Genomic DNA, 26,440 nt, shown 5'->3' with positions numbered 1-26,440 from the left:
AACTTCTGGTATTTTAGTAGATACAGGATTTCACCATGTTGGCCTGGATGATCTTGATCTCCTGACCTCGTGATCCGCCTACCTTGGCCTCCCAAAGTTCTGGGATTACAGGCGTGAGCCACTATGCCGACCGAATTTTTTTCTTTTTTTCTTTTAGAAATGTTTCACATAGAGATGGGGTCTTACCATGTCACCCAGGCTGGTCTCAAACTCCTGGTCTCAAGCAGTTTACCCACTTCAGCCTCCCATGATGAAACCCTGTCTCTACAAAAAAAAAAAAAAAAAGACAAAAATTAGCCGGGCATAGTGGTGTATGCCTGTGGTCCCAGCTACTCGGGAGTGTGAGGTGGGAGGATCGATTGAGCCTGGGAGGCGGGGGTTTCAGTGAGCCAAGTTTGCACCACTGCATTCCAGCCTGTGTGGCAGAGTAAGACCCTGTCTCAAAAAATAAAATAAAATCCATTTGGTCAGTTTGGGTTTATTTTCCTTTTCCTCTTCCATAACTTTGTTCATTCTTTATGAAAATGTTCTGACTACACATTGTAAGCATTTTCGTATTTAAATACCTGGTAGCTTCTTACGAGTATGCCATTAAAAAAATTTTTGCTGGGTGCAGTGGCTTATGCCTGTAATCCCAGCACTGGGAGGCTGAGGCGGGTGGATCACGAGGTCAGGAGTTCAAGACCAGCCTGGCCAACATAGTGAAACCCTGTCTCTACTAAAAATACAAAAAATTAGCACCTGTAATCCTAGCTTCACAGAAGGCTGAGGCAGGAGAATTGCTTGAACATGGGAGGCGGAGGTTGCAGCGAGCTGAGATCCTGCCACTGCACACCAGCCTGGGCGACAATGTGAGACTCTCTTGTCTCAAAAAAAAATTTGTGGTTACTTAGTAGATGTATATATTTGTGGGGCACACGAGATATTTTGCTACAGGCATACAATGCGTAATAATTACATCAGGGTAAATTGCGTATCTTTTTTGTTTTTTTTTTTTTGTCAAGGTCTTGCACTGTTGCCCAGGCTCAAGTGCAGTGGCATGAGTATAGCTCACTGCAGCATCAAATACCTGATCTGAAGGGATCCTTCTGTCTCAGCCTCCTGAGTAGCTAGGACCAGAGGCACACGCCACCATGCCCAGCTAATTTTTGTGTTTTTATGTAGAGATGTGGTCGCACTATGTTTCCTAGGCTACTCTTAAAATCCTGGTCTCAAGTGATCCTCCTGCCTCAGACTCCTGAAGCACTGCGATTACAGGTGTGAGCCACTGTGCCTCACAGGCCTTTACAGTATCCACTTTTAAAAATTACATTTGGAAGCTGGGCATAGTGGCACATGCCTGTAGTCCCAACTATTCAGGAAGCTAGGTGGAAGGATCACATCAGCCCAGGAGTTCAAGGGTATAGTGAGTGATAACTGTGCCTGTAAATAGTCACTGCACTCCTGCCTGGGCAACATAGCAGGACCCCATTTTAAAATATATATAAAGTTGGTAAATGTTGAATGCCATTTTTCCCATATGGAAGTTCTAGTTGAAACTCACGCTTTCCATTTAAGACTTGAGACTGACTCAGTCCAATATAAGCATTAATTAATATATTGGTTCTGCTCTGCACACTTCTGCTTCTAAAAACCAACTGAACAAGACCTTTCTTTACCTGTGGTTGCTACTGATTAGTTTCTGTCTTTTCCAGCTTCCATCTGTAACTGATAGCCAATACTCACAGGGCTATCAGGAGCCTTGTGTACCCAAATTCCCATTCTCTCATTGTTACCATTCCTGTTTTGTATCTCAAGTTTCTATACTGGTGGTGCACACATCATGTTCTCTGAACCTCTCAGGATGCCTGCTTTTTGTTTGCCGTAGCTGTTCCTGTTACCTCTCGTTGTCCTCCCTGGAGGCAGTTATGTTGCCTCTATTTAAGCACTCACCAGTCCGAATCTTCCTGTTCTACTTAAATATTTAACATTTGTCAGTGAGAAATATTTTTGTATTTAATTGTGTATCTCCAGGAATTTTGCCCATTTCTCTTTGCTTTGCTTTCAATCATGATAAAAGCACCTTTTTCCTTTTCAGTAATATTATTGTTAAAAGCCTTAATTATTTTGTCTTCTCTGCTTCAAACTAAGTAATTCTAACTGCTTTAATCTTTTATCACAGGCTGTGTTTTCCAAACTTTCGATCTTTTCTCTTGTTCCATATTCCATTGTTTTATCCTCCTACCCATTCAGAAGCAAATTGAGGTGGTTTTTAAGTTTTAGTTCATAGACTGTGTCCTTAGGTGAGAAATTTACTTTAGGTTTATATTGTCAACCCCATAGTACAAGCCAGGTACTTAATTTAGGCATTAGTCAGTGATATAGTTTGAATATTTGTCCCTGCCCAAATCTCATGTCGAACTGTAATCCCCAATGTTGGGGGTGGGGCTTGGTGGAAGGTGATTGGATCAAAGGAGTGGAGTCCTCATGGCTTGGTGCTATTCTTATGATAGTGAGTGAATTCTTGTGAGATCGTGTTTGAAAGTGTGTGGTACATCCCTCTTCTCTTTTGCTCCTGCTTTTGTCACGTGATCTGCTACCTCCCCTTTGCCTTCTGCCATGATTATAACCTTCCTGAGGCCTTATCAGAAGCCAGGTAGATACCTGGCACCATGCTTTCTTTATAAATTACCCAGTCTCAGCTGGGCGTGGTGGTGCACGCTTGCAATCCCAGCACTTTGGGAGGCTGAGGTGGGCCGATCATGAGGTCAGGAGTTCAAGACCAACCAGGCCAATATGGTGAAATCCTGTCTCTACTAAAAATACAAAAATTAGCTGGGCGTGGTGGTACGTGCCTGTAGTCCCAGCTACTAAGGAGGCTGAGGCAGAAGAATTGCTTGAACCCGGGAGGCAGAAGTTGCAGAGAGCCGAGATTCCACCACTGCACTCCAATCTAGGTGACAGTGTGAGATTCCGTCTCAATCAATCAATCAATCAATAACCGAGTCCCAGGTATTTGTTTATAGCAAGGTAAGAATGGTCTAGTACAGTCAGAAATCACTATTAAACGATTGACCAGTAAGAACATTTAAAGAGTGCTATTCTTGGAGCATCCTTCTTCTCCCTACCAATGGTTTCTTTAAGACCAGGTAAAACAATGCTATTTGCTATTTCCCAGAGTTATCACCTTAAAATGAGTTATATGCGTCATATTGCCATGATAAACATTTCGGCTTTTTTTTTTTTTTTTTTTTTTTTTCAGTCCAGATCTGAGTTCCTATTCTTACTAAATCCTCTAATGGGCTCTTATCCTCTTAACCTCATCTCATGAGTTTGACTTCTTCCTGCCCTGGACATCTTTGCTTCAAGAATGTGTGTAAACCTACACTTTAATTCTGTGAGTGTAACTTCTCTCTTCTGTGTGCCTCAGTCCCATATTTTCCTTTGACTTTTGGGCTAAATTCTGCTTAAACAGGTATTTCCGGATTGTAGAAGTTATGACTGTTGTCCAGAATCTGCTTGACAGTTTAGTAAGAATATTAATTGCCAAAATTACTGAGTTAACTGGTTTAATAACTTAACATTAACTCATTTAATCTTCACAAGAACTTTATAGGTAGGTATTACAAATTTACCCCTTTTTAAAGATGAAGAAAATGAAGCATAGAGTGGTTGAGTAGCTTGTCCAAGGTCATACAGCTAGTAAATAAGTAGTAGGATTAGGAATTAATTCCAGTCAGTCTGAGTCCAGAGTTTATATATTTAACCACAAGGCTATCTTGCCTCTCTAGCTTGGTTCTGCTCCCCTGGGATATACTCTTGCTTTTGCTTGACTAATTTTTAAAAACCTTCTTTAATATTGAAGTTAATAATATCCTAATACAAGGTGGAATTAAAATCACTTGCTTCTCTATGATTCTAATAATTTCAAAATAATTATGGAATAATTACTAAACGACTCCATAATCTTATCTGTTAAATTGTAAGCCTGCCTCCAGGTAGAATTTTATCTTGAGCTTTATTTTTCTGTGATTACAATTTTATGTTAGTTGAAATTACTGTAGCGTTTTAATGTGGACGTTCTGAAGACATCTATAAATGATCATACAGTTATTTAGGATGCAAGATTAGTAGCATATATTTGTTGGGCCTTTCAGTTTATACATCATATGCATGTGATTTATATATCATTAAAATGTAGCTGATAGAATACTCCAGCATAGATAACATTACTGTTATTCAACAACTAGATAGTTATTTCAGGTAAATGTACATATATCACACAAGACAACATTTGAAGAGCTGTTCTTAAAAGAAGTCCATTAGGAAAGGAAAGCATTTATCCTGTATTTGGACATTGTTACCAATAGTAAGTTAATACGTAATACTGAACTAACTATCAAATGAAGCTCATTGGAATTCCCATTCAATATAGTGAAGATTGGCTGGGCGTGGTGCCTCACGCCTGTAATCCCTGCACTTTGGGAGGCCAAGGCGGGCAGATCACCTGAGGTCAAGAGTTCGAAAACAGTCTGGCTAACATGGTGAAACCCCGTTTCTGCTAAAAATATCAGAAATTAGCTGGGCCTGGTAGCACGTGCCTGTAATGCCAACTACTCAGGAGGCTGAGGCAGGAGAATCGCTTGAACCTGGGAGGCGGAGATCACCCATTGCACTCCACCTTGAGCAACAAGAGTGAAACTCCATCTCAAAAAAATATATACTGAAGATTCAGAAACTGAAAGGGGCCAGGTGCAGTGGCTCACACCTGTAATCCCAGCACTTTGGAAGGCTGAGCCAGGCAATTCACCTGAGGTTAAGAGTTTGAGGCAGAGGTTGCAGTGAGCCAAGATTGCGCCACTGCACTCAAGCCTGGGCGACAGAGCTGGACTCCATCTCAAAAAATAATAATAATTAATAAATAATTTAAAAATAAAAAACTATAATAGGGACTACTCTAAAGAGAACTCTGAAGAATATAGGACTACAGCTGGGCACAGTTACTTAGCTTATAATCCCAGCACTTAAGAGAGGCTGAGGTGGGAGGATTGCTTGAGTTCAGGAATTTAAGACCATCCTGGGCAAAATGGTAAGACCCTGTCTCTACAAACAAAAATTTTAAAAAAATGTATTAGCTGAGTATGGTAGTGCATGCCCATAGTTCCAGCTACTCAGGAGGCAAGGCAGGAGGATGGGAGGATCCCTTGAGCCCAGGAGCTACAGGATGTAGTGTGTAGTCATCACTCCAGCCTTGGCTGGAGTGCAGTAGCATGATCACTGCATACTACATCCTGTAGTTTCTGGGCTCCTTTGTCTCAAAAAAAAAAGAATAGCAGATATAAGTAACAGTCACAAACCCCAGGGCCAAGACAGAAGGGCACTTAAAAGATCCCTCTTCCACAGGACTCAGATTCAGGCTTATTGGAGGAGCCACAGCTGCTATGAATGGCAGAGAGGTTGCTGTGGTGCCACATTAGCAAAACTTGCTGGAAATCTGCCATTTGGACCTGGTTGGAAATTTATCCCCTAGTATGCTGTCCTCTAAGGTGGTGGGGAAAGCTGTTCATGGAGAGGTGTCTCACCTGAGGTACAACTTTTTGGGGGAGTTGGCAGGGTAAGCTGCTAGCCACTCCATGCTGCAGCAGGTGCTGCAGGGGTTGGAGGACATCTCCTATAAAAAGCAACCAAGGGGAGGGCTGACGGGGGAAGCTGCTGACTGCTTTTCAGTGCACTGCAGGACCCTGACACTGGAAAGCTTCAGACATCACAGTGGCCTGCTCTATGACGAGCACAGGGGAACCAGGAGGCAAAACTCTTCTTACAAATGTCTCTCTAGCACCTTATATTGGGAAAGCTTAACATCATGCCAGATGGCATAGGAAAAATATGTAAAGGACCCAAGTTGATTTTTATATTATTATTATTTTTTTTTAATTAGAGATGGTGGTCTCACTATCTTGTTCATTCTGGTCTCAAACTTCTGGTCTCAAGTGATCCTCTTGCCTCAGCCTCCCAAAGTGTTGGGATTACAGATGTACACCACCATACCAGAACTGCAAGTCTATTTTAACAGCAAGGCAAAAAGAATGAATTTATAGGTCAGGGGCAATACGTTTGTAACTGATACAATGTCTTTGAATTTTATTAATTTTTTTAACATGAACCAACTTTTTTCTTTATATATTGTTTTCTAATTTTGTTTATACTCTTATGTTTATTTCCTTCCTTCAACTTTCGTTGGTTTTAATTTGCTATTTTTCTAATTTCTTGAGATGGATGCTTAGATTATTAATAAACAGCCCTTTCCTTACCAATATATTAATTTAAATCTATACATTTCCCTCTATATTTCTGTTGTATACAAGTTTTGATGTGCTGTATTTCCATTATCATTTGGTTCAGAATAGTTTCTAGTTTCCATTGTGGTTTCTTCTTTAGCTCAAGAATTATATACAAGTATAGTGATTAAATTCCAGAAAGGTAAAATTTTTCTAGTTATCTATTTTGTATTGATTTCTAGCTTAATAGCACTAATGGTAGAGAACATACCTTCAGTGATTTCAGTCCTTTGAAATGTTTTTGAGACTTGTTCTGTGTCCCTGTGTCCCTCATAGTCCCTCCTTGTCTCAAATTTTGGCCTCCTAAAGCTCTGGCATTATAGGCATGAGCCACTGTGTCTAGCCTCTGTCAGTTTTTAGTTTATATTTTTGGAATTTAGGAAACTTAATGTTTCCCAACTTAGTCTTATTACATATTCCTGGTACTGACTACTTTGCCATTATGAAATATCCCTCTTTATCTCTAGTAATCCTTCATGCCTTAAAGTTTATTTTTCCTGATATTAACTCCACTAGCTTTCTTCAGCTTTCCTTGTTTGTTTTAGCTGCTGAGAGGAGTTTTCTCTCTCTGTAATTGTGGATTTTTGTATATATATATTTTTTTAGTTCTATTGAGCTCTGTCATGTTTGTGTATGTGTGGGTGGGTGGGTGTTGTGTTTTTGCTTTAGAGACAGGTCTTACTCTGTCACCCAGGCTGGAATGCAGTAGTGTGATCATGGATCACTGCAGCCTTGCATACCTGGTCTCAAGCGAACCTCACAAGTAGCTGGTACTGCAGGTGTGCACCACCATGCCTAGCTAATTTTAACTTTTTTTTGTAGAGTTGGAGTATTGCTGTGTTGCCTAGATTTGTCTCAAAGTCCTAGCCTCAAACAGTCCTCCACTCTGGCCTTCTAAAGCTTTGAGATTACAGACATGAGCAACTGGGTCCAGCATCTGTCAGTTTTTGGTTTATATGTTTGGAAGTTAGGAAATTGAGTGTTCCCCAACTTAGTCTTATGATATATTCCTAGTACTGACTACTTTGTCATTATGAAATATCCGTCTTTATCTCTAGTAATACTTCTTGCCTTAAAGTTTATTTTTCCTGTTATTAACTCCACTAGCTTTCTTGCAGTTAGTATTTAATGTTTTATCTTTTTCCTTTTTTTTTTTGAGACAGAGTCTCTCACTGCCACCTGGGCTGGCGTGCAATAGCACAATCTTAGCTCACTGCAACCTCTGCCTCTTGGGTTCACACGATTCTCCTGCCTCAGCCTCCCGAGTAGCTGGTATTACAGACACAAACCACCACACCTGGCTAATTTTTGTATTTTTAGTTGAGACTCTGTTGGCCAGACTGGTCTTGAACTCCTGACCTCGTGATCCACCCATCTCAGCCTCCCAAAGTGCTGGGATTACAGGCGTGAGCCACTGAGCCCGGCCTCTATGTCTTTCTTTCATAGCTCTTTATTTCATGTGTGTATCTATGTCTTTTTTTAATTTTAATTTTTTTTTTATTTTTAAAACAAGAACATTTATTGCGTCACTAATCGGTGAAATTCTTAAGATGAACTGGATGCTGCAACAGCTGCCCTCTTGGGTTTAGGTGTTGTTCCTTCACGGAATCCATGCCTGAATCTGTGATATACAATTTTTAGGTGCCTCATTCGACCAGTCCCGGTGGTATTTTGTCTTTTAGCCTTGGCACTCCAGCTATACTTTCTCTTGCGCTTGGCGGGGTAGGTCGACTTCTGAAGATGGTAGGCCTTAGAGCCACAGCAGTGGCACAACGTGTGCGTCTTATTACGACGCTTCCCAAACAATGACATTCCCTTTGCCATCTTGCTTCTGCGACTGGGACCAGAAAGCGTATCTATGTCTTAAATTTTCCCTCTGCTTTTATTTTATATAAAGATAAGGGTTGATTCTGCCATAACCAGGATGATCTCATTGGAGATCCTTAATTTAATTATATCTACAAAAAAAATTTTTTTTGTTTTTTTGAGATGGAGTCTCACTCTGTCACCTAGGCTCGAGTGCAGTATCATGATCTTGGCTCACTGTAGCCTCCTCCTCCTGGATTCAAGCGATTCTCCTGCATCAGCCTCCTGAGTAGCTGGGATTATAGGCATGTACCACCACACCTGGCTAATTTTTGTATTTTTAGTAGTTGGCCAGGCTGGTCTTGAATTCCTGACCTCAAGTGATCCACCCACATTGGCCTCCCAAAGTGCTAGGATTACAGGTACGAACCACTGCACCTGGCCTAGTGCTTGTAATCTTTTTACTAGGCTCTGTTTTTATTCCATAGGTATTTAATAAATATTTGGTGAAGGAAGGATTAACAAAGAGACTCTGAGGTTTCTGTCACTAAAGTATGTTTAGGACTTTTATATATATTCATATATTTATTGGTTACTATGTCACAGGCATTCTGTGGTAGACTTTTCATTATTTTTAATTAGATACTAAGATTTTGGCCTTTTAATTTCCATTGGGTTTTACCATCTTTGAGTTTTTAGTTTATATTTTCTGTTTTTATTGTTTTAATAGTGGTTCTGCTTTGTTTTACATATAAGTCGTTGCTAGAAGCTGAACCTGAGACATTGAGGAACAATTATAGATGGAGCTAGTGTTAGGCTGACAGATGCATACCTGAATGTGCACTTTAGTTAAAGAGTTTAACTGTGTTTGCTATTAAATGAATCTACTTAGTAACATTTTCAGAGATTTAGAAAGAAGAAATAATAATCATTGTACTTTTCTGTTCTCTTTCAGCTTTCAGAAGAATTATTAGATAAATGGCTCTCCTACCCAGAGTCCCAGCACGTGCCTCTCAGCCAGCATATGCTTGGTTTTGCTATGAAGTCTGTTACACAGATGGTAATGGGTAGTACATTTGAAGATGATCAGGAAGTTGTTCGCTTCCAGAAGAATCATGGCACAGTAAGTCTGGGGCGAAATTTAAAATTATTCTTTCAGGCTGGGTGCAGTGGCTCATACCTGTAATCCCAGCACTTTGGGAGGCTGAGGTCAGGAGTTTGAGACCAGCCTGCCCAACACAGTGAAACCCTGTCTCTACTAAAAATACAAAAATCAGCCAGGTGTGATAGTGGGTGCCTGTAATCCCAGCTACTTGGGAGGCTGAGGCACAAGAATCGCTTGAAACTGGGAGGCGGAGGTTGCAGTAAGCCAAGATCACGCCACTGCACTCCAGCCTGGGTGACAGAGTAAGAGTCTGTCTAAAAGACAAATAAATAAAATAAAATAGGCCAGGCGTGGTGGCTCACGCCTGTAATCCCAGCACTTTGGGAGGCCAAGGCGGGCAGATCACTTGAGGTCAGGAGTTCGAGACCAGCCTAGCCAATATTGCAAAACCCCATCTCTACTAAAAATACAAAAACTAGCCAGGCATGGTGGTTTGTGCCTGTAATTCAAGCTGCTTGGCAGGCTGAGGCATGAGAATTGCTTGAACCCGGGAGGTAGAGGTTATAGTGAGCCTGACTACCCTACTGCGCTTCAGCCTGGGTGATGGAGTGAGACTCTTGTCTCCAAAAAAAAAAAAAAAAAGAGAGATCTCACTATTGTTTCCATGATTTTCTTCCAGTTGCTAATATCTATCCTGCATATTTTTATGCTGGTGTTTTTTTTCTTTCCTTTCTTATAACCTCAAAATAGAAATAATTTCAAACTTACAGAAAAGTTACAGTTAATACAAGGAACTCCTTCCCTCCCTTATATCCTTTACCCAGGTTCAGCAATTGTTTACATTTTGCTGCACATGCTTTTGTCATTCATTTTCTATCTATATCTATATCCATTCCTCCCCCTTTCCTCAAATCATTGGAGAGTAAACTGAACATTTTGCCTGCTTGCCCCTAAATATTTCAGGTGATGTTTTCCTATAAGCAAGGATATTCTCTTATGTAGTGACAACAGAGTTATCAAATTTCTTTGGTTATATCAATAATAATCTTGTAGATTCGTAGCCTCATCCTTTCCAATTCCAGGACCCAACTCATGATCACTCAGTACTTTTAGAGATCAGACCTCTTTAATCTGGAACAATTCCTCAGCTTTTCTTCATTTATAGACCTTTACATTTTTGGATAGTACAGGACAGTTATTTTGTAGACTATCCTTCAGTGAGTTTGTCTGATATTTCATGAGTAGATTCAAAATATATATTTTTGGCAAGAATTTGATGTTTTCTTAATATTACTAAAAGTTGTCAAAGGAAACTTTTCAGACTATAAACAGGACTTACTCTTCCTCAAATGATTTTTTCCTTCCTTCCTTCCTTCCTTCCTTCCTTCCTTCCTTCAATATCCACAGCCTTGCCACCAGAGTGGGCTGTCAAGGATTTTTTTTATTTGTATAAATTTATGGGTTATATGTATAATTTTATTACATGTATAGATTGTGTAGCGGTGAAGTCAGGGCTTTTAGTGTATCCATCACCCAAATAATGTACATTGTACCCATTAAGTGATTTCTTATCCTCCTGCCCACCCCCGAAATGATCTTTTAATGTCTGAAATGCCAAGGGATTGCCATTGTCCAGTTATGCCACCAAGAATAATAACCAATTTGTAAATTCAGAGCCAGTGACAACTGCATCATGACTGCCACTTGGATAAAAACAGTTGGAAGATGTCATCACTTGCAAGATGCATACTGATTTCATAGGTGTTAAAATACGAAAAAACATACATCTTGCCTTCAGTTGCATATTGTATTTCCTAACTGCCTCCCAGAAACATTGTCCCACGTATTTTTCCACTAATATTAGTGTGCTCTTACCCTGTACTTTTGGCAACATTTAGAATTGTTGGTCCTTAAATATTTGTCTTTCTAGGCCAGGTACAGTGGCTCATGCCTGTAATCCCAGCACTTTGGGAAGCTAAGGCGGGAGGATTACTTGAGCCTAGAAGTTCAAGACCAGCCTGGGCGACACAGTGAGACCTCTGTCTCTACAAAAAAAAAAATTTTTTTTTGAGACGGAGGTCTCACTCTGTCGCCCAGGCTGTAGTGCAGTGGCACGATAACGGCTCACGGCATCCTCCGCCACCTGGGTTCAAGCGAATCCCCTGCCTCAGTCTCCTGAGTACATGGGACTACAGGCACGCACCACCACGCCTGGCTAATTTTTTTTTTTTAATTTTACTAGAGACGGCATTTCACCATGTTGACCAGGATGGTCTCTATCTCCTGACCTTGTGATCCGCCTGCTTTGGCCTCCCAAAGTGCTGGGATTGCAGGCATGAGTCACTGCGCCTGGCCTATACAAAAAAAATTTTTTTTTTAATTATTCAAGTGTGGTGGCATGCATGCCTGTAGTCCCAGCTACTTGGGAGACTGAGGCAGGAGGATCATTTGAGCCTGGGAGGATCACACCACTGTACTCCAGCCTGAGTGATAGAGTGAGACCCTGTCTCAAAAAAAAAAAAATTTGCCTATCCAATAAGCCAAAAATGACATTTTGTGCTGAAATATATAGTTGTTTGTTGTTGTTTTTGAGACAGAGTCTTGCTCTGCCGCCCAGGCTGGAGTGCAGTGGCGTGATTTTGGCTCACTGCAACCTCTGCCTCCCAGGATCAAGTGATTCTCCTGCCTTACCCTCCTGAGTAACTGGGATTACAGGCATGGGCCACCATACCCGGCTAATTTAGTTATTTTTAGTAGAGATGGGGTTTCACCATCTTGGCCAGGCTGGTCTCGAACTCCTGACTTCAGGAGATCTGCTCGCTTCAGCCTCCCAAAGTGCTGGGATTACAGGCTTGAGCCACTGCACCCAGCCAGTTTTTTGTTTTTGTTTTTTTGAGACAGAGTTTCGCTCTTGTTGCCCACGCTGGAGTACAATGGTGCAATCTTGGCTCACTGCAACCTCTGCTTCCTGCGTTCAAGTGATTTTCCTGCCTCAGCCTTCCCCAGTAGCTGGGATTACAGGCACCTGCCACCACGCCCAGCTAATTTTTGTATTTTTACTAGAGATGGGGTTTCACCATGTTGGCCAGGCTGGTCTCGAACTCCTGACCTCAAGTTATCCATCTGCCTCAGTCTCCCAAAGTGCTGGGATTACAGGTGTGAGCCACCATGCCCAGCCTGAAATGTATAATTCTCTTATTACTTATGAAGTTAAACATCTTTCTGGCTGGTGTACAGTGGTTCACGCCTATAATGTTCGCACTTTGGGAAGCCCGAGGCAGAAGGATTACTTGAGCCCAGGAGTTTGAGGCCAGCCTAGACAACATGACAAAATCCCATCTTTACCCAGAAAACTCACAAAAATTAACTGGGTGTGGTATCGCACTCTTGTAGTCCCTACTAGTTGGGAGGCTGAGGCCAGAGGATTGCTTGAGCCCAGGAAGTGGAGGTTGCAGTGAACCATGATTGTGCCATGGAACTCCAGCCTTGGAGACAGATACTGTTTTAAAAACAAAAAACCAAAAATCATATTTTTATACTTTTATTAAACACTTGGGTTTCTTTTGTGGGATGTTTTCTTACGTCCTCTGCCTATGTTTCTTCATTATTTTATTTTTTTGTGACACAGTATCACCCTGTTGTCCAGACTGGTCTCAAACTTTTGGGCTCAAGGGATCCTCTCACCTCAGCTTCCCAAATAGCTAGGATTTTAGGCCCACCTGGCTCTTTTACCTGTATTTCTATTGATGTGTTTCTTTTTCTTACTAATCTAGAATAGCTCTTTATTTTTAGTCTCAGTTTTCATTTGCTTTTACATTTATTTATAGTAAATAAATAAAAGCTTTGTGATATTTTTTCAGTATCACAAATGTTAATTTTTTATGTTGCTAAATCAATTTAACTCTTTCATTGTGAATTTGTGCCCTGTGCTCTGTCATGCTTAGAAACTCCTTTCAAACTTTAAGGGTTTTATATAAATATTTGCTTTTTTTTCTTTTTCTTTTTCTTTTTTTTTTTTTTTAGGCTGCAGTGCTGCAATCTCAGCTCACTGCAGCCTCTACCTCCCAGACTCAAGCTATCCTTCCACCTAACCCTCCTGAGTTAGCTGGGACCACAGATGCTCACCACCACACCTGGCTAATTCTTTGTATTTTTCGTAGAGAAAGTTTCACCATGTTCTCAAACTCCTTAGCCCATACAGCCTGCCTGGCTTGTCCTCCCAAAGTGCTGGGATTATGGGTGTGAGCCACTCAGCCTACTATTAATTTTTACAGTAGTTTTAGTAGTTTGATTTTTTTTACATTTAATCTGAAATGTTTGCATTTAAGGTAAGCATTGAGGACTTTTTAAATTTTATTGTTTTTCAAATGCAGTATTTAGCCATTAACTAATAAGTGTTGTGTCCTGTCCCTAAGTTCTCTGGCTCTGTCCCCCAGGCTGGAGTGCAGTGGCATGATATCAGCTTACTGCAACATCCACCTCCTGGGTTCAAGCTATTCTTTTGCCTCAGCCTCCTGAGTAGCTGGAACTACAGGTGCACGCCACCATGCCCAGCTTATTTATTTATTTTTTTTTTAGTAGTAGAGACAGTTTCACTGTGTTAGCCAGGATGGTCTTGATCTCCTGACCTTGTGATCTGCTTGCCTCAGCCTCCCAAAGTGTTGGGATTACAGACGTGAGTCACCACACCCAGCCTACTTTTAGAACTTTTGAATTAAAATCAGGTTAAAGTTTGTTCAGGGGCTAGCTGTGAAAATTTGGAAGCCTATTCTGCTGCTTATATCCAAACTCAAACTTTTAACCTTTTTCTTTACCTCAGCCAATGTTTATGAGTATTATAGGTGAAAGAAATTTGTAATTAACCTGTGAATTTTATTCTACACTTGTGCCAGTATAATACAAAAATGAGGACTGACTTTACTGCTGTGTCCTTTTTCTTGTCCCTACTTCTTTTAAAGAAAAGAAATTTTTCACTTTCCACTTCTTATTAGTTTGAAAGTGCCTTGACTGAAATCATTAAAATATATTTGTACCCTCTCCTCTGAGACTATGGAGTAAAGGATTGTGCAGCCAGTTGAAAAAGGGAGTTTAATAATCAGATTTGTTGGTGAGCAAAGGGTTCCTGCCAGGTGGGTGGCTCATGCTTATAATCCCAACACTTTGAGGGACTGAGATGGGAGGATCACTTGAGCTCAGGTGTTCAAGACCAGTCTGGGAAACATGGTGAAACCCATTGCTACAAAAAACAAAAAAATTAGCTGGCCATGGTGGCACACATCTGTAGTCCCAGCTTCTTGGAAGGCTGAGGTGGGAGGATGGTTTGAGCTTAAGAGGTGGAGGTTGCAGTGAGCTTTGATTGTGCCGTTGCACTCCAGCACTCCAGCCTGGGTGGCAGAGCCAGAACTCTGACTCAAAAAAAGAGTTCCTAAGTTATTAGATTACATTGCTCTGTATTATTTAAAAAATTCTACCTATTAGATAATATATATGTGAATTTACCTATTTTCAGGTTTGGTCTGAGATTGGAAAAGGCTTTCTAGATGGATCACTTGATAAAAATACAACTCGGAAAAAACAATATGAAGATGGTAAGTTGGTCACTCTTAATTTTTAGTGAGGACAAAAAATAAAGGTGGCCCAGTTTTAATAAGGTTATCTCTGAATAGTGAGATTAAAGTTCATTTATATTTTCTTTCTTTATGCTTTTTTTTACATTTTCTACAATGAAAGTTTTCTTTAACAGAAGTGAAGAAAAATTATTAAATTACTAAAATTCTAGCACTCACTGTAGAATGAGAGTGCTATAGAGCTGATACACTCTACAGGATTAATGGAAAGCATAAGGGTACAATCTTAAGAAAGCAGTTTGATACTGCATACTGAAAACCATAAATAATAGATAAAATTATATGAAACAAGACAATATTCATGAAGGTATATTTTGTAGTACTATTTCTGCAAGTAGAACAAGTAGTTTGTTCTGTAACCAGGAACAAACTATAAATGTTCAACACTATAGGAATTAGTAGGGAAATAATGTCAACATGATTAAATATTACAGATATTTATTAAAAATGGCAGCCATGGTAGCACATGCCTGTAGTCCCAGCTACTTGGAAGGCTGAGTTGAGAGGATTACTTCAGCTCAGGAGTTTGAGATGAAAAAAATTTTTTGAGATGGGGTCTCTTACTACGTTGCTCAGCCCAGCGTGGGCAACGTAGTGAGAGACCCTATCTCAGAAAATTTTTAAATATTAGCAATGTAGGCCTGGTATGGTAGGTCACACCTGCAATCCCAGCACTTTGGGAGACCAAGGGAGGCAGATCACTTGAGGCCAGGAGTTCGAGACCAATCTGGCCAACATAGTGAAACCCTACCTCTACTAAATAAATACAAAACATTAGCCGGGTACAGCAGCATATACCTGAAATCCTAGCAACTCAAGAGGCTGAGGCATGAGAACCATTTGAACCCTGGAGGCAAAAGTTGCAGTGAGCCGAGATCGTGTCACTGCACTCCAGCCTGGGTGAGTGAGACTCTATCTCAAAAAAAAAAAAAAAATTGCAACCTAAAAAATTTTTGCCATTATAACATTGAATAAAAATATTTTCGGCTGGTCCCGTTGTGCTGCGGTTCCGCGTGGCCTGCAGTCCCGGGCCCGCGCCCTGCGCTGCCCGGCTGCCCACCCACCATGGAGTCCGGCCCCGACGGCCCAGCCGCCTCCGGCCCTGCCGCCATCCGCGAGGGCTGGTTCTGCAAGACCTGCAGCCTGTGGCCCGGCCAGGCCCTGTCGCTGCAGGTGGAGCAGCTGCTCCACCACTGGCGCTCGCACTACCAGGACATCCTCGTCTTCCGCAGTAAGACCTATGGCAACATGCTGGTGTTGGACGGTGTCATCCAATGCACAGAGAGGGATGAGTTCTCCTACCAGGAGATGATCGCCAACCTGCCTCTCTGCAGCCACCCCAACCCGCGAAAGGTGCTGATCATGGGGGGCGGAGACGGAGGTGTCCTGCGCGAGGTGGTGAAGCACCCCTCCGTGGAGTCCGTGGTCCAGTGTGAGATCGACAAGGATGTCATCCAAGTCCCCAAGAAGTTCCTGCCGGGGATGGCTGTTGGCTATTCTAGCTCGAAGCTGACCCTACATGTGGGTGATGGTTTTGAGTTCATGAAACAGAATCAGGATGCCTTTGATGTGATCATCACTGACTCCTCAGACCCCATGGGCCCTGCCGAAAGTCTCTTCAGAGAGCCCTATTACCAGCTCATGAAGACGGCCCTCAAGGAAGATGGCGTCCTCTGCTGCCAGGGTGAGTGCCAGTGGCTGCACCTGGACCTCATCAAGGAGATGCAGCAGTTCGGCCAGTCACTGTTCCCCGTGGTGGCCTACGCCTACTGCACCATCCCCACCTACCCCAGCGGCCAGATCGGCTTCATGCTGTGCAGCAAGAACCCGAGCACCAACTTCCAGGAGCCGGTGCAGCTGCTGACGCAGCACCAGGTGGCGCAGATGCAGCTGAAGTACTACAACTCCGACGTGCGCCGCGCCGCCTTCGTGCTGCCTGAGTTTGCCCGCAAGGCCCTGAATGATGTGAGCTGAGCCCAGGCGCCACCACTGATGCCACTCAGGACCTCGGACCAGGGAGCCTGCAGGGTGCCTGGGCCCCTCCAGCCCTGGGCCAGCCCTCCTGTGGCTTTCGCCCACCAACCAAGTGTTACAAGCCCCAGAATGCTGCCCGGCCTGCCCTGCTGGGCGGACTGTCTCTCGGCGTTCCACCTCCAAGCCTATACCAGCTGTGTACAGCGCCATCTCTCTGCCTTCTGTTGCCCCTCACTCACCAAACACGTGTATTTATAACAAAAAAAAAAAATTCAATATTGTTTGGCATTGATTACAACTTTATACAGTTCACACAGAAAAATAGCAATTTTAATATAAGATAGCTGTCCCAAATTAATTATTCTACCTTACTCTTTTTTTCTGTCAGTGGTTGAATAATTATAAAGCTTTAGGCTGGGCATGGTGGCTCACACCTGTAATCCCAGAACTTTGGGAGGCCGAGGCAGGCAAAGTACTTGAGATCAGGAGTTCAACACCAGCCTGGCCAACATGGTGAAACTCCATCTCTACTAAAAATACAAAAAAATTAGCTAGGTATGGTGGTGGGCGCCTGTAATCCCAGCCACTCAGGAGACTGAGGCAGGAAAATCACTTGAACCCAGGAGGCGGAGGTTGCAGCGAGTCAAGATCACACCATTGCACTCCAGCCTTGGTGACAAAGTGAAACTCCGTCTTAAAAAAATAAAATCTAAATAAAAAAAGCTTTAAGACTTTCTAAAATTTATTATTACTGTTGTTGTTGTTATTATTATTATTATTATTATGAGACGGAGTTGCCCAGGTTGGAGTGCAGTGGTGTGATCACAGCTCAGTGCAACCTCTACCACCTGGGTTCAAGTGACTCTCCTGCCTCAGCCTCCTGAGTAGCTGGGATTACAGGTGTGCATCACTATGCCTGACTAAGTTTTGTATTTTTAGTAGAGACGGGGTTTCACCATGTTGGCTGGGCAGACCTCGTGATCTGCCCGCCTTAGCCTCCCAAAGTGCTGGGATTACAGGCATGAGCCACCATGCCTGGCCAATACTTTTATTCTAAGCTACTTCATTTCATTTTTTGGAAGCATGCAGGATAACTTAAAATACAGAGGCTGCATTGGAATAATGGATTGTTTTCTATACATTATAGTTTTGCGTCACAGGATTTTTTTTCTTTATCCTTTCAACAAACATTTATTGAGGCTGTGCTAGGCCTTATTCTATGCACAGGAGACAGAAATGCCTGTCCTCATTAGCTTACTGTTTTAGTGATTTTCTTGGGCCAACAGTTGTAAAAAAGAAAAAAAAAAAAGCCAGTTTAATTGACACTTTTCCTGCTATCTGGTTTTTATGACCATTATGATTATCTTGATCAGTGCATTTGGATTAATTCCCCTTGATAAAAAATGTATTTCAGGAACATTGGTTAAATTAACATGAAATGAAAATTTATATTCTTTGATTCTAAATAAAAATTGTCTGGCATGATGTGTTCCTTGGGCTGTAACATGGGCATAGATCAGATTTGAGCTTTTATTGAAAATGATTATGTTCTAGTGTTATAAAAGTGGGATCTCATGACTGGATCAGAGCTTCCTTTGTTTAATTTCCAATCTGATTTGCACATTAGAATCAGTTGAGGAACTTAAAGCCCAAAACCTGAAGATCAGGCCTTATCCTAGACCAGTTTATTCAGAATCTGAGATGAGGGTGCCATGGACATCAGGTATTTTTGTGAAAGCGCTCCAGATTATTCTAATGTACTTGTAGAGTTGAGAATGTACAACAGTAGTTCCCAAACTTTGCTACACATTGAATCTTTTATATTGAAACCTGCCTTCTACCTGTAAACATTCGGATTTAATTGATATGAGGTGTGACTTGTGCTTTACTGTTGTTTGAAAAAACTTCTCAGGTGATTCTAATGTGTAGCAAAGTCTGGGAACAGCTTCTTTACAGTGTTAATAATTTCTTATCTTATTCTTTTTTTTATTTTTTTGAGACAGAGTCTCACTCTATCGCCCAGGCTGGAGTGCAGTGGTGCAATCTCGGCTCACTGAAACCTCTGCCTCCCGGGTTCAAGCGATTCTCCCGCCTCAGCCTCCCAAGTAGCTGAGAGGACAGGCACCAGCCACCATGCTCAGCTCATTTTTGTATTTTTAGTAGATATGGGGTTTCACCACATTGGTTAGGCTGATCCCAAACTCTTGACCTCAAGTGATCTGTCCACCTTGGCCTCCCAAAGTGCTGGGATTACAGGCATGAGCCACCGCGTCCAGCAATAATTTCTCATTTTAATCACTAATATGTATTATATTGATTCAGTTCTATAAGTTTTTAATAAAGATCTATGATACCCTGGCATGTTTTGGTTGCTGAGGAACCTAAACAAAATTTCTTGCCTTTTTGGCACCACATTCTAGTGGGAAGAAACAGACAGTAATCTAAATAAGTAAATTGAATAGTACATTAAAAGGTGAAAAATGCTATAGAGAAAAATAAAACCAGAAGGGGATAGGGAGTGCAGGGGGTTGGGAGGTTGCTATTTTAAGTAATTATTAGGAAAGGCCTCACCAAGGTGAGGTGACTTTTGAGTAAATACTTGCAAGAGATGAAACCAGTCATGCAGAACATCTGGATACCCAGATGTTCAACTGAAGAATATTACATGTAGAGGAAAAGTAATTACAGAGTCCTTGAAGTAGGACTCTTCCTGCTGTATTTGAAGTACAATAGGAAGGTCAGTATGGCTGGAGTGAAGTGAGTAAGAAGAGGAGCAGAAGGAGATGAGGCGAGAAACACTGGAGAGAGGACGGGGTTTTGTATGGCTTAGAGACCATTGTGTGACTAGGTTGTTACTATGAGATAGGAAGTCACTGGCAGGCTTTGAGCAGAGTTACAATCTGAGTTATGTTATAAAAGGATCACTTTGGCTGGTATGATAGACTGAATGGGCCCAGAGCAAAAGCAGGGAAACTAGTCAGAGGGCTATTGGAGTGAACCAGGCTTGAGAGAGAATGTGGCTTGGACCAAGTGGCAGGCAACAGAAAATACAGAATAAGGGAAAAAAAGGAGTAAGAAAATAATTTGGTACATTGAAGATAGACTTACCAACATTGACTGACAGATTATAATTAAGGTATAAGGGAGAGGGAGACACCAAGGTTTTCAGCCTAATTGTAAAAGGAGGTTGTCAAGAAATAAGATGGGGAAGACTGAGAAGATCCAGGTTTTGGAGGAAAGCTTGAGTTCAGTATGTTTGGTATGTTTCAGACATCCAAATCCAGAGGTTGAGTTTTTATTAGAATTAGATATATGAGGCTGGGTGCAGTGGCTCACGCCTGTAATCCCAGCACTTTGGGAGGCTGAGGCAGGTGGATCACGAGGTCAGTAGTTCAAGACCACCCTGGCCAACATGGTGAAACCCTGTCTCTAATAAAAATACAAAAATTAGCCGGGCATGGTGGTGGGTGCCTGTAATCCCAGCTACTCAGGAGACTGAGAGGCAGGAGAATTGTTTGAACCCAGGAGGCAGAGGTTGCAGTGAGCCAAGATCACACCATTGCACTCCAGTCTGGGCGACAGGGCAAGACTCCATCTCAAAAAAAAAAAAAAAAAAAAAGAGAGAGAAATATGAGTCTGGAGCTGAAGAGAAAGAAGTCCTGACTAGAAATACAGATTTGGAAGTGTGTGGTACATATACTGCATTGAAAGCCTTGAGATTAAAGATCACCAGGTAGTGAATATAGACACAAAAAGAGAAGAGGTCCCAAAACTGAGCCCTGTCCTTGAACATTTCATTACTGAAAAATTCAAGAGATTGAAAAAGAATCATAAAAGGAGACAAAATGAGCAGGCAGTAAAGTGGGAGGGAAGTGTGGAGTCTAGGGGAGTAAACTCCTGGGAGCCACATGAAAAAGTGTTTCTTGGGGAATACGTTACATCATCAGTGGTATGATAGGTCAAATAAGATGAAGACTGAAATGTATTTGTGGATAATTTTATGGGCCATTGGATATCAGTTGTTTATGTCTTTTATTTTATTTATTGAGATGGAGTCTCACTCTGTTGCCCAGGCTGGAGTACAGTGGTGCAATCTCAGCTCACTGCAACCTCTGCTGCCCAGGTTCAAGCAATTCTCCTGCCTCAGCCTTCTAAATAGCTGGGATTACAGGCACCTGCCACCATGCTCAGCTAATTTTTATATTTTTAGTAGAGATGGGGTTTTACCATCTTGATGGGATTACAGGCATGAGCCACCACACCCAGCCTCTTTCAGATTTTTAGAAATTTACTTTTCTGGTTATTTCACATCTTGTTTCTATCCCTAAATAAGTGATTCCTGATTTGGGAGAAGGAATGGAGTAAAGAAGACAGAATTTAGAAGGAAGGATCGGAGTGATAGCAAGGGAGAAAGGCTTATGTGTTTGGAGGCCTTTAAAGTGCTGGTATTAGGCTGGATGTGGTGGCTCACGCCTGTAATCCTAGCACTTTAGAGGCTGAGATGGGTGGATTGCTTGAGCCCGTGAGTTTGAGACCAGCCTGGCCAACATGGTGAAACCTCATCTCTACCAAAAATACAAAAATTAGCTGGGCATGGTAGCATGCCTGTAGTCCCAGCTATTCGGGAGGCTGAGATAGGAGAATCATCTGAGCCTGGGAAGTCAAGGCTGTAGTGAGCCAAGATTACACCACTACACTCCAGCGTAGGCAACAGAGCAAGACTCTGACTAAAAAATAAAATAAATAAAAAGAAAAAGTGAAGTGCTGGCATTGTTCAACTTCTTGACCGGGGTGGTGGTGATTTATAATTATTCCTTAAACTGTACTTATATGCTTTGTGCACTTTTTTGTATGTATGTTAAATTTGGCAAAAAGGAGGAGGAGAATAGAGGCGTTTAAACATAAATTAGCTTTCTTTGTTGTTGGTTACTAACTTTGAAGGTTTTCTTCTGTGCATAGTAACATTGTGCAGAATTATTTTTTAAAAGTTCAATCTCCATTAATGCATATATTCTAAAATCATTTTGTTTTTTTCTGTAAGCCCTTATGCAACTGGAGTCTATTTTAAGGAACATCATAAAAGAACGAAAAGGAAGGAACTTCAGTCAACATGTTTTCATTGACTCCTTAGTACAGGGGAACCTTAATGACCAACAGGTGATGTAATTGTTAAATGTCTATCGGTAAAAAATAAGCCACAGCCAGGCACAGTGGCTCATGACTACAGTCCCAGCTACTTGAGCGGCTAAGGTGGGAGGATCACTTGAACCCAAGAGATCAAGGCCTACTTCGGCAATATAACAAGATGCCATCTATAAAAACTAATAATAATAATAGCACATATACAGAGTGTGCTTTTCATTCACTTTAATCCAGATACTGGCTTAAAGAAGCATTGTACATTTTTTTTTTTTTTTTTTTTGAGACGGAGTCTCACTGTTGCCAGGCTAGAGTATAGTGGCACGATCTTGTCCCACTGTAGCCTCCGCCTCCCAGGTTCAGGTGATTTCTCCTGCCTCAGCCTTTCAAGTAGCTGGGACTGCAGGCACACGCCACCACACCCAGCTAATTTTTTTGTATTTTTAGTAGAGACAGAGTTCCACTATGTTGGCCAGGATGCTCTTGACCTCATGATCTGCCCTCCTTGGCCTCCCAAAGTGTTGGGATTACAGGCATGAGCCACCATGCCTGGCTGCATTGTGCATCTTTTATTGTACATCATTGGTAGTACGAGTACTTGGTCTCTATTATTTCACTCTTTGAGGCAGCTGTCTATTATTTAATATTATTAAATTGACCCTGAATTACAAAAGAGGAGAAGGACTTGTGTTAGTTGTATTAGACTAAATCACTTTACGTGACCAGGTATGGCAGCGTGTCTTGTTCACAATACCACCAGCATACCACTGCATTTGTGGTATTCTCAGGCCAATGAGGTGAATCGTTATTGTCACACCTCTTAATTGTAGGAATCTTCTGCCCCACTCTACACATGCAAGTCCTTGTAGCCAGAAGTAGTTTGGTATATGTTGGTGCAGACATTGAATTAGGCTTCCAAGACAGTGATGAGATCTGTCCTATTTCTGAGGCTTCACTGCTGTTTACCAGGCTAAGTGAGAAAAATAGGACTGAGTTTATTTGCCACAGTATATCATGAACCAGTAATATTCACAACAAATACCCTGATTTGATCATTACACGTTGGATACATGTACCAAAATATCATTTGTACTCCCAAAATACATGCAACTTATATCAATTTTAAAAATATTTTTAAAAAGCAATGTGGTATTTAGCTTGGCATTGACATTATACAGATTTTTATTTTTTGTTTTAATGAAAACATCATAATGAAATAATATACTTTTTTTCATTGACCCTAATTTTATGCTCTAGATTATTTTAGCAGGGCCTAATATAGGCTACCTTACATTTTTCACACTTTTTAAACTTAGTTTTGTTTCCTAGATCCTAGAAGACAGTATGATATTTTCTCTGGCCAGTTGCATAATAACTGCAAAATGTAAGTATAAATTGATTTCTTTTTCAGATGGATTACTAAATATACAGGCTGAGCAGTGGCTTATACCTGTAATCCCAACACTTTGGGAGGCTGAGGTAGAAGGATTGCTTGAGGCCAGGAATTGGAGGACAGCCTAGAAAACAGAGACCCTCTCTCTACAAAAAAAAATTAATTGAGCATGATGACCAGTGTCTGTAGTCTCAGCTACTCAAGAGGCTGAATTAGGAGGATGGAGGCTACAGTGAGCTGTGAATGCACCATTGCACTCCAGCCTGAGCAACAGAGTGAGACCCTGTCTCAAAAGAAAACCAAACAGTGGCCAGGCACGGTGGCTCACGCCTGTAATCCCAGCACTTTGGGAGGCCGAGGCAGGCAGATCACGAGGTGGAGGTTGCAGTGAGTTGAGATTGCGCCACTACACTCCAGCCTGGCAACAGAGCGAGACTTTGTCTCAAAACAACAACAACAACAACAACAAAAAGAAACAAGGCCAGGCATGGTGACTCACACCTGTAATCCCAGCACTTTGGGAGTCTAGAGCAGGAGGATCGCTTGAGCCCAGGAATTCGAGACCAGGCTGGGCAACATAGTAAGATCTCGTCTCTGCTAAAAATAAAAACTAGCTGGGTGTGGTGGCACACGCCTGTGGTTCCAGCTACTCAGGAAGCTGAGGCAAGATCACTTGAGCCCAACAATGAGTGATGATCGCACCATAGCATTTCAGGCTGAGCAACAGACCAAGACTGTCTGAAAGCAAACAAAAATAAAACACTGTTTAGAGGACTTCTTTATAATTTATTTTCCCTCTTTTTTAGTCTTGTTTTAAAGGGCTCACTCACATAGGTGCTTTTTTTTCTTAACCCCAAGTGCTTAAAGCCACTTCTGAAAATTGCCATAAATTTCTTGACACATTTTATGGCTTGTGAATTCTAGTTTATTCCTTTAAAATGAACTGCTGTTGACACCTTTCCAGCCATAACAGTGAACTTTTTCATTTCCTGCTGCTGCTTTTCACATTGACTCCAAGTCAGTCTGCTATTATTAAGGTCTACCAACAGAGTATATAGGCCACAGAGAGGATTTAAAAGAACTCCTCTCATTGGAATTCAAAGTGATTTTTATGTAAAATTGTAAAATATTTGTTATGTTTCTAGGTTCCTTTCCTGGTTTTTAGATTGGTGGTATACCATTCATTTCTATAGTATTTATAAAAATACTTCTATAGGCATAAAAATATACTAAGATAAAAATACTTAAAGGAAGTATTGGGGGCCAGACAAGGTGGCTCACACCTATAATGCCAGCACTCTGGGGGGCCAAGGTAGATGAATCACTGGAGCCCAGGAATTTGAGACCAGCCTGGACAACAGGGCGGAACCCCATCTCTACAAAAAATTCAAAAATTAGCCAGACCTGGTGGTGCACAGCTGTAATCCCAGTTACTTGGGAGCTAAGGTGGGAGGATCACTTAAGCCCAGGAGGTTGAGGTCGCAGTGAGCCATGATTGAACCACTGAACTCTTGCCTGTGTGACAGAGTGAGACCCAGTCAAAAAACAAAAGGAGGCTGGGCACAGTGGCTCATGCCTGTAATCCCAGTACTTTGGGAGGCCAAGGCAGGTGGATCACGAGATCAGGAGTTCAAGACCAGCCTGGCCGACATAGTGAAACCGCGTATCTACTAAAAACACAAAAATTACCCTGGCATGGTGGCATGCACCCGTAGTCCCAGCTACTTAGGAGGCTGAGGCAGGAGAATCGCTTGAACCTGGGAGGTAGAAGTTGCAGTGAGCTGAGATTGTGCCACTGCACTCCAGCCTGGGCAACACAGCAAGACTCTGTCTCAAAAAAAAAAAAAAAAATATATATATATATATATATAAGGACATCAATTTAAATTTTAGAAAATTTATGTTTACTTGAAGGTTTTCATTTATTCCTTAATGTTTAAGGAAGCTTTCTTTAAAATGATGAGTACAGGCCAGGCGCCGTGGCTCATATCTGTAATCCCAGCACTTTGGGAGGCCAAGGCGGGTGGATCATGAGGTTAGGAGTTCAAGACCAGCCTGGCCAAGACAGTGAAACCTTGTCACTGCGTCACTACTAAAAATACAAAAATTAGCTGGGCATGGTGGCCAGAGCCCGTAATCCCAGCTAGTTGGGAGACTGAGGCAGGAGAATTGCTTGAACCTGGGCGGCGGATGTTGCAGTGAGCCGAGATCGTGTCATTGCATTCCAGCCTGGACCACAGAGTGAGATGAGACTCCATCTAAAAAAAAAAAAAGATGAGTACAAATGTAAACTTCTCATAAATGTTTCTTCTTTGACATGTAGAAATTTCCAGATACTATAGATTAAATTGAATTTAGGTAAGCATATGTCAAAAATAATCAAGCTTTTTTTGTTTAGATGGAGTTTTGCTCTTGTCAGCCAGGCTGGAGTGTCTGAAAAAAAAAAAAAGGAAGAAAATTTATGTTTATTTAAAGGATTTCATTTATATTCCTTAATGTTTAAGGAAACTTTCTTTAAAAGGCTGAAGTGCAGTGGCATGATCTCAGGTCACTGCAACCTCCACCTCCTTAGTTCAAGCGATTCTCTTGCCTCAGCTTCCTGAGTAGCTGGGATTACAGACCTCAAGTGAGCCATAATCACTGCCACTGCACTCCAGCCTGGGTGACAGAGCGTGACCCTATCTTAAAAAAAAAAAACCCACAAACAAAAAGTCAATGTGAGTGTTGTTTGTTTTTTGGAGATGGAGTCTCACTTTGTCACCCAGGATGGAATGCAGTAGTGTAATCTTGGCTCACTGCAACCACTACCTCCCGGGTTCAAGCGATTCTCCTGCCTCAGCCTCCCAAGTAGCTGGGACTACAGGCACCCACCACCACACCTGGCCAATTTTTTGTGTTTTTAGTAGAGAGGAGGTTTCACTATTTTGGCCAGGCTGATCTGAAACTCCTGACCTGTGATCCACCCGCCTCAGCCTCCCAAAGTGTTGGGATTACAGGCGTGAGCCGCCATGCCCAGCCAATGTAAGATTATTAAGTTCATATTGCTTTATTATTATTATTTAGAGACAGAGTCTCGCTC

General features: G+C 41.7%; 3 protein-coding genes across 7 annotated transcripts in view; 2 read left to right on the top strand and 1 right to left on the bottom strand.

Annotated features, from left to right (window-relative positions):
* The window catches only part of CYP20A1 (cytochrome P450 family 20 subfamily A member 1), an 81,730-nt gene that overhangs the window by 15,235 nt on the left and 40,055 nt on the right, over nucleotides 1–26,440 (top strand). For 3 of the 5 annotated variants that reach the window (XR_010341422.1, XM_064373139.1, XM_064373140.1), the window contains exons 5-8: nucleotides 9,079–9,246; nucleotides 14,738–14,816; nucleotides 21,871–21,986; nucleotides 23,298–23,352. Coding sequence is in view for 4 of the 5 variants with exons in the window: in XM_064373139.1 (XP_064229209.1) it covers nucleotides 9,079–9,246; nucleotides 14,738–14,816; nucleotides 21,871–21,986; nucleotides 23,298–23,352 (418 nt within the window). In the remaining variant the exon portion in view is untranslated. Of the gene's footprint in view, nucleotides 1–3,241; nucleotides 3,377–9,078; nucleotides 9,247–14,737; nucleotides 14,817–21,870; nucleotides 21,987–23,297; nucleotides 23,353–26,440 lie in introns of all 5 variants that reach the window. The other 2 variants (XM_064373142.1, XM_064373141.1) reach the window with 2 other exon arrangements.
* LOC110567553 (large ribosomal subunit protein eL37-like) lies at nucleotides 7,813–8,141 on the bottom strand. The gene has a single exon (XM_064372828.1). It carries the CDS (start codon nucleotides 8,139–8,141, stop codon nucleotides 7,863–7,865), a length of 279 nt encoding a protein of 92 aa, XP_064228898.1. The 3' UTR covers nucleotides 7,813–7,862.
* Nucleotides 15,921–17,390, top strand: LOC105712794 (spermidine synthase). The gene has a single exon (XM_021667309.2). The coding sequence runs from the start codon at nucleotides 15,921–15,923 to the stop codon at nucleotides 16,827–16,829; it is 909 nt and encodes a 302-aa protein (XP_021522984.2). The 3' UTR covers nucleotides 16,830–17,390.

The sequence above is a fragment of the Aotus nancymaae genome, unplaced genomic scaffold, assembly GCF_030222135.1.
Source record: "Aotus nancymaae isolate 86718 unplaced genomic scaffold, 86718_ANA_hifiasm-v0.15.2.pri h1tg000008l, whole genome shotgun sequence".
NCBI lineage: Eukaryota > Metazoa > Chordata > Mammalia > Primates > Aotidae > Aotus > Aotus nancymaae.
This window is presented reverse-complemented; position numbering and strand designations above follow the sequence as displayed.

Bases quoted from the DNA above. Each gene is read 5' to 3' on its own strand.
- LOC105712794 (XM_021667309.2), top strand. From the start codon at position 15,921: ATGGAGTCCGGCCCCGACGGCCCAGCCGCCTCCGGCCCTGCCGCCATC.
- LOC110567553 (XM_064372828.1), bottom strand. From the start codon at position 8,141: ATGGCAAAGGGAATGTCATTGTTTGGGAAGCGTCGTAATAAGACGCAC.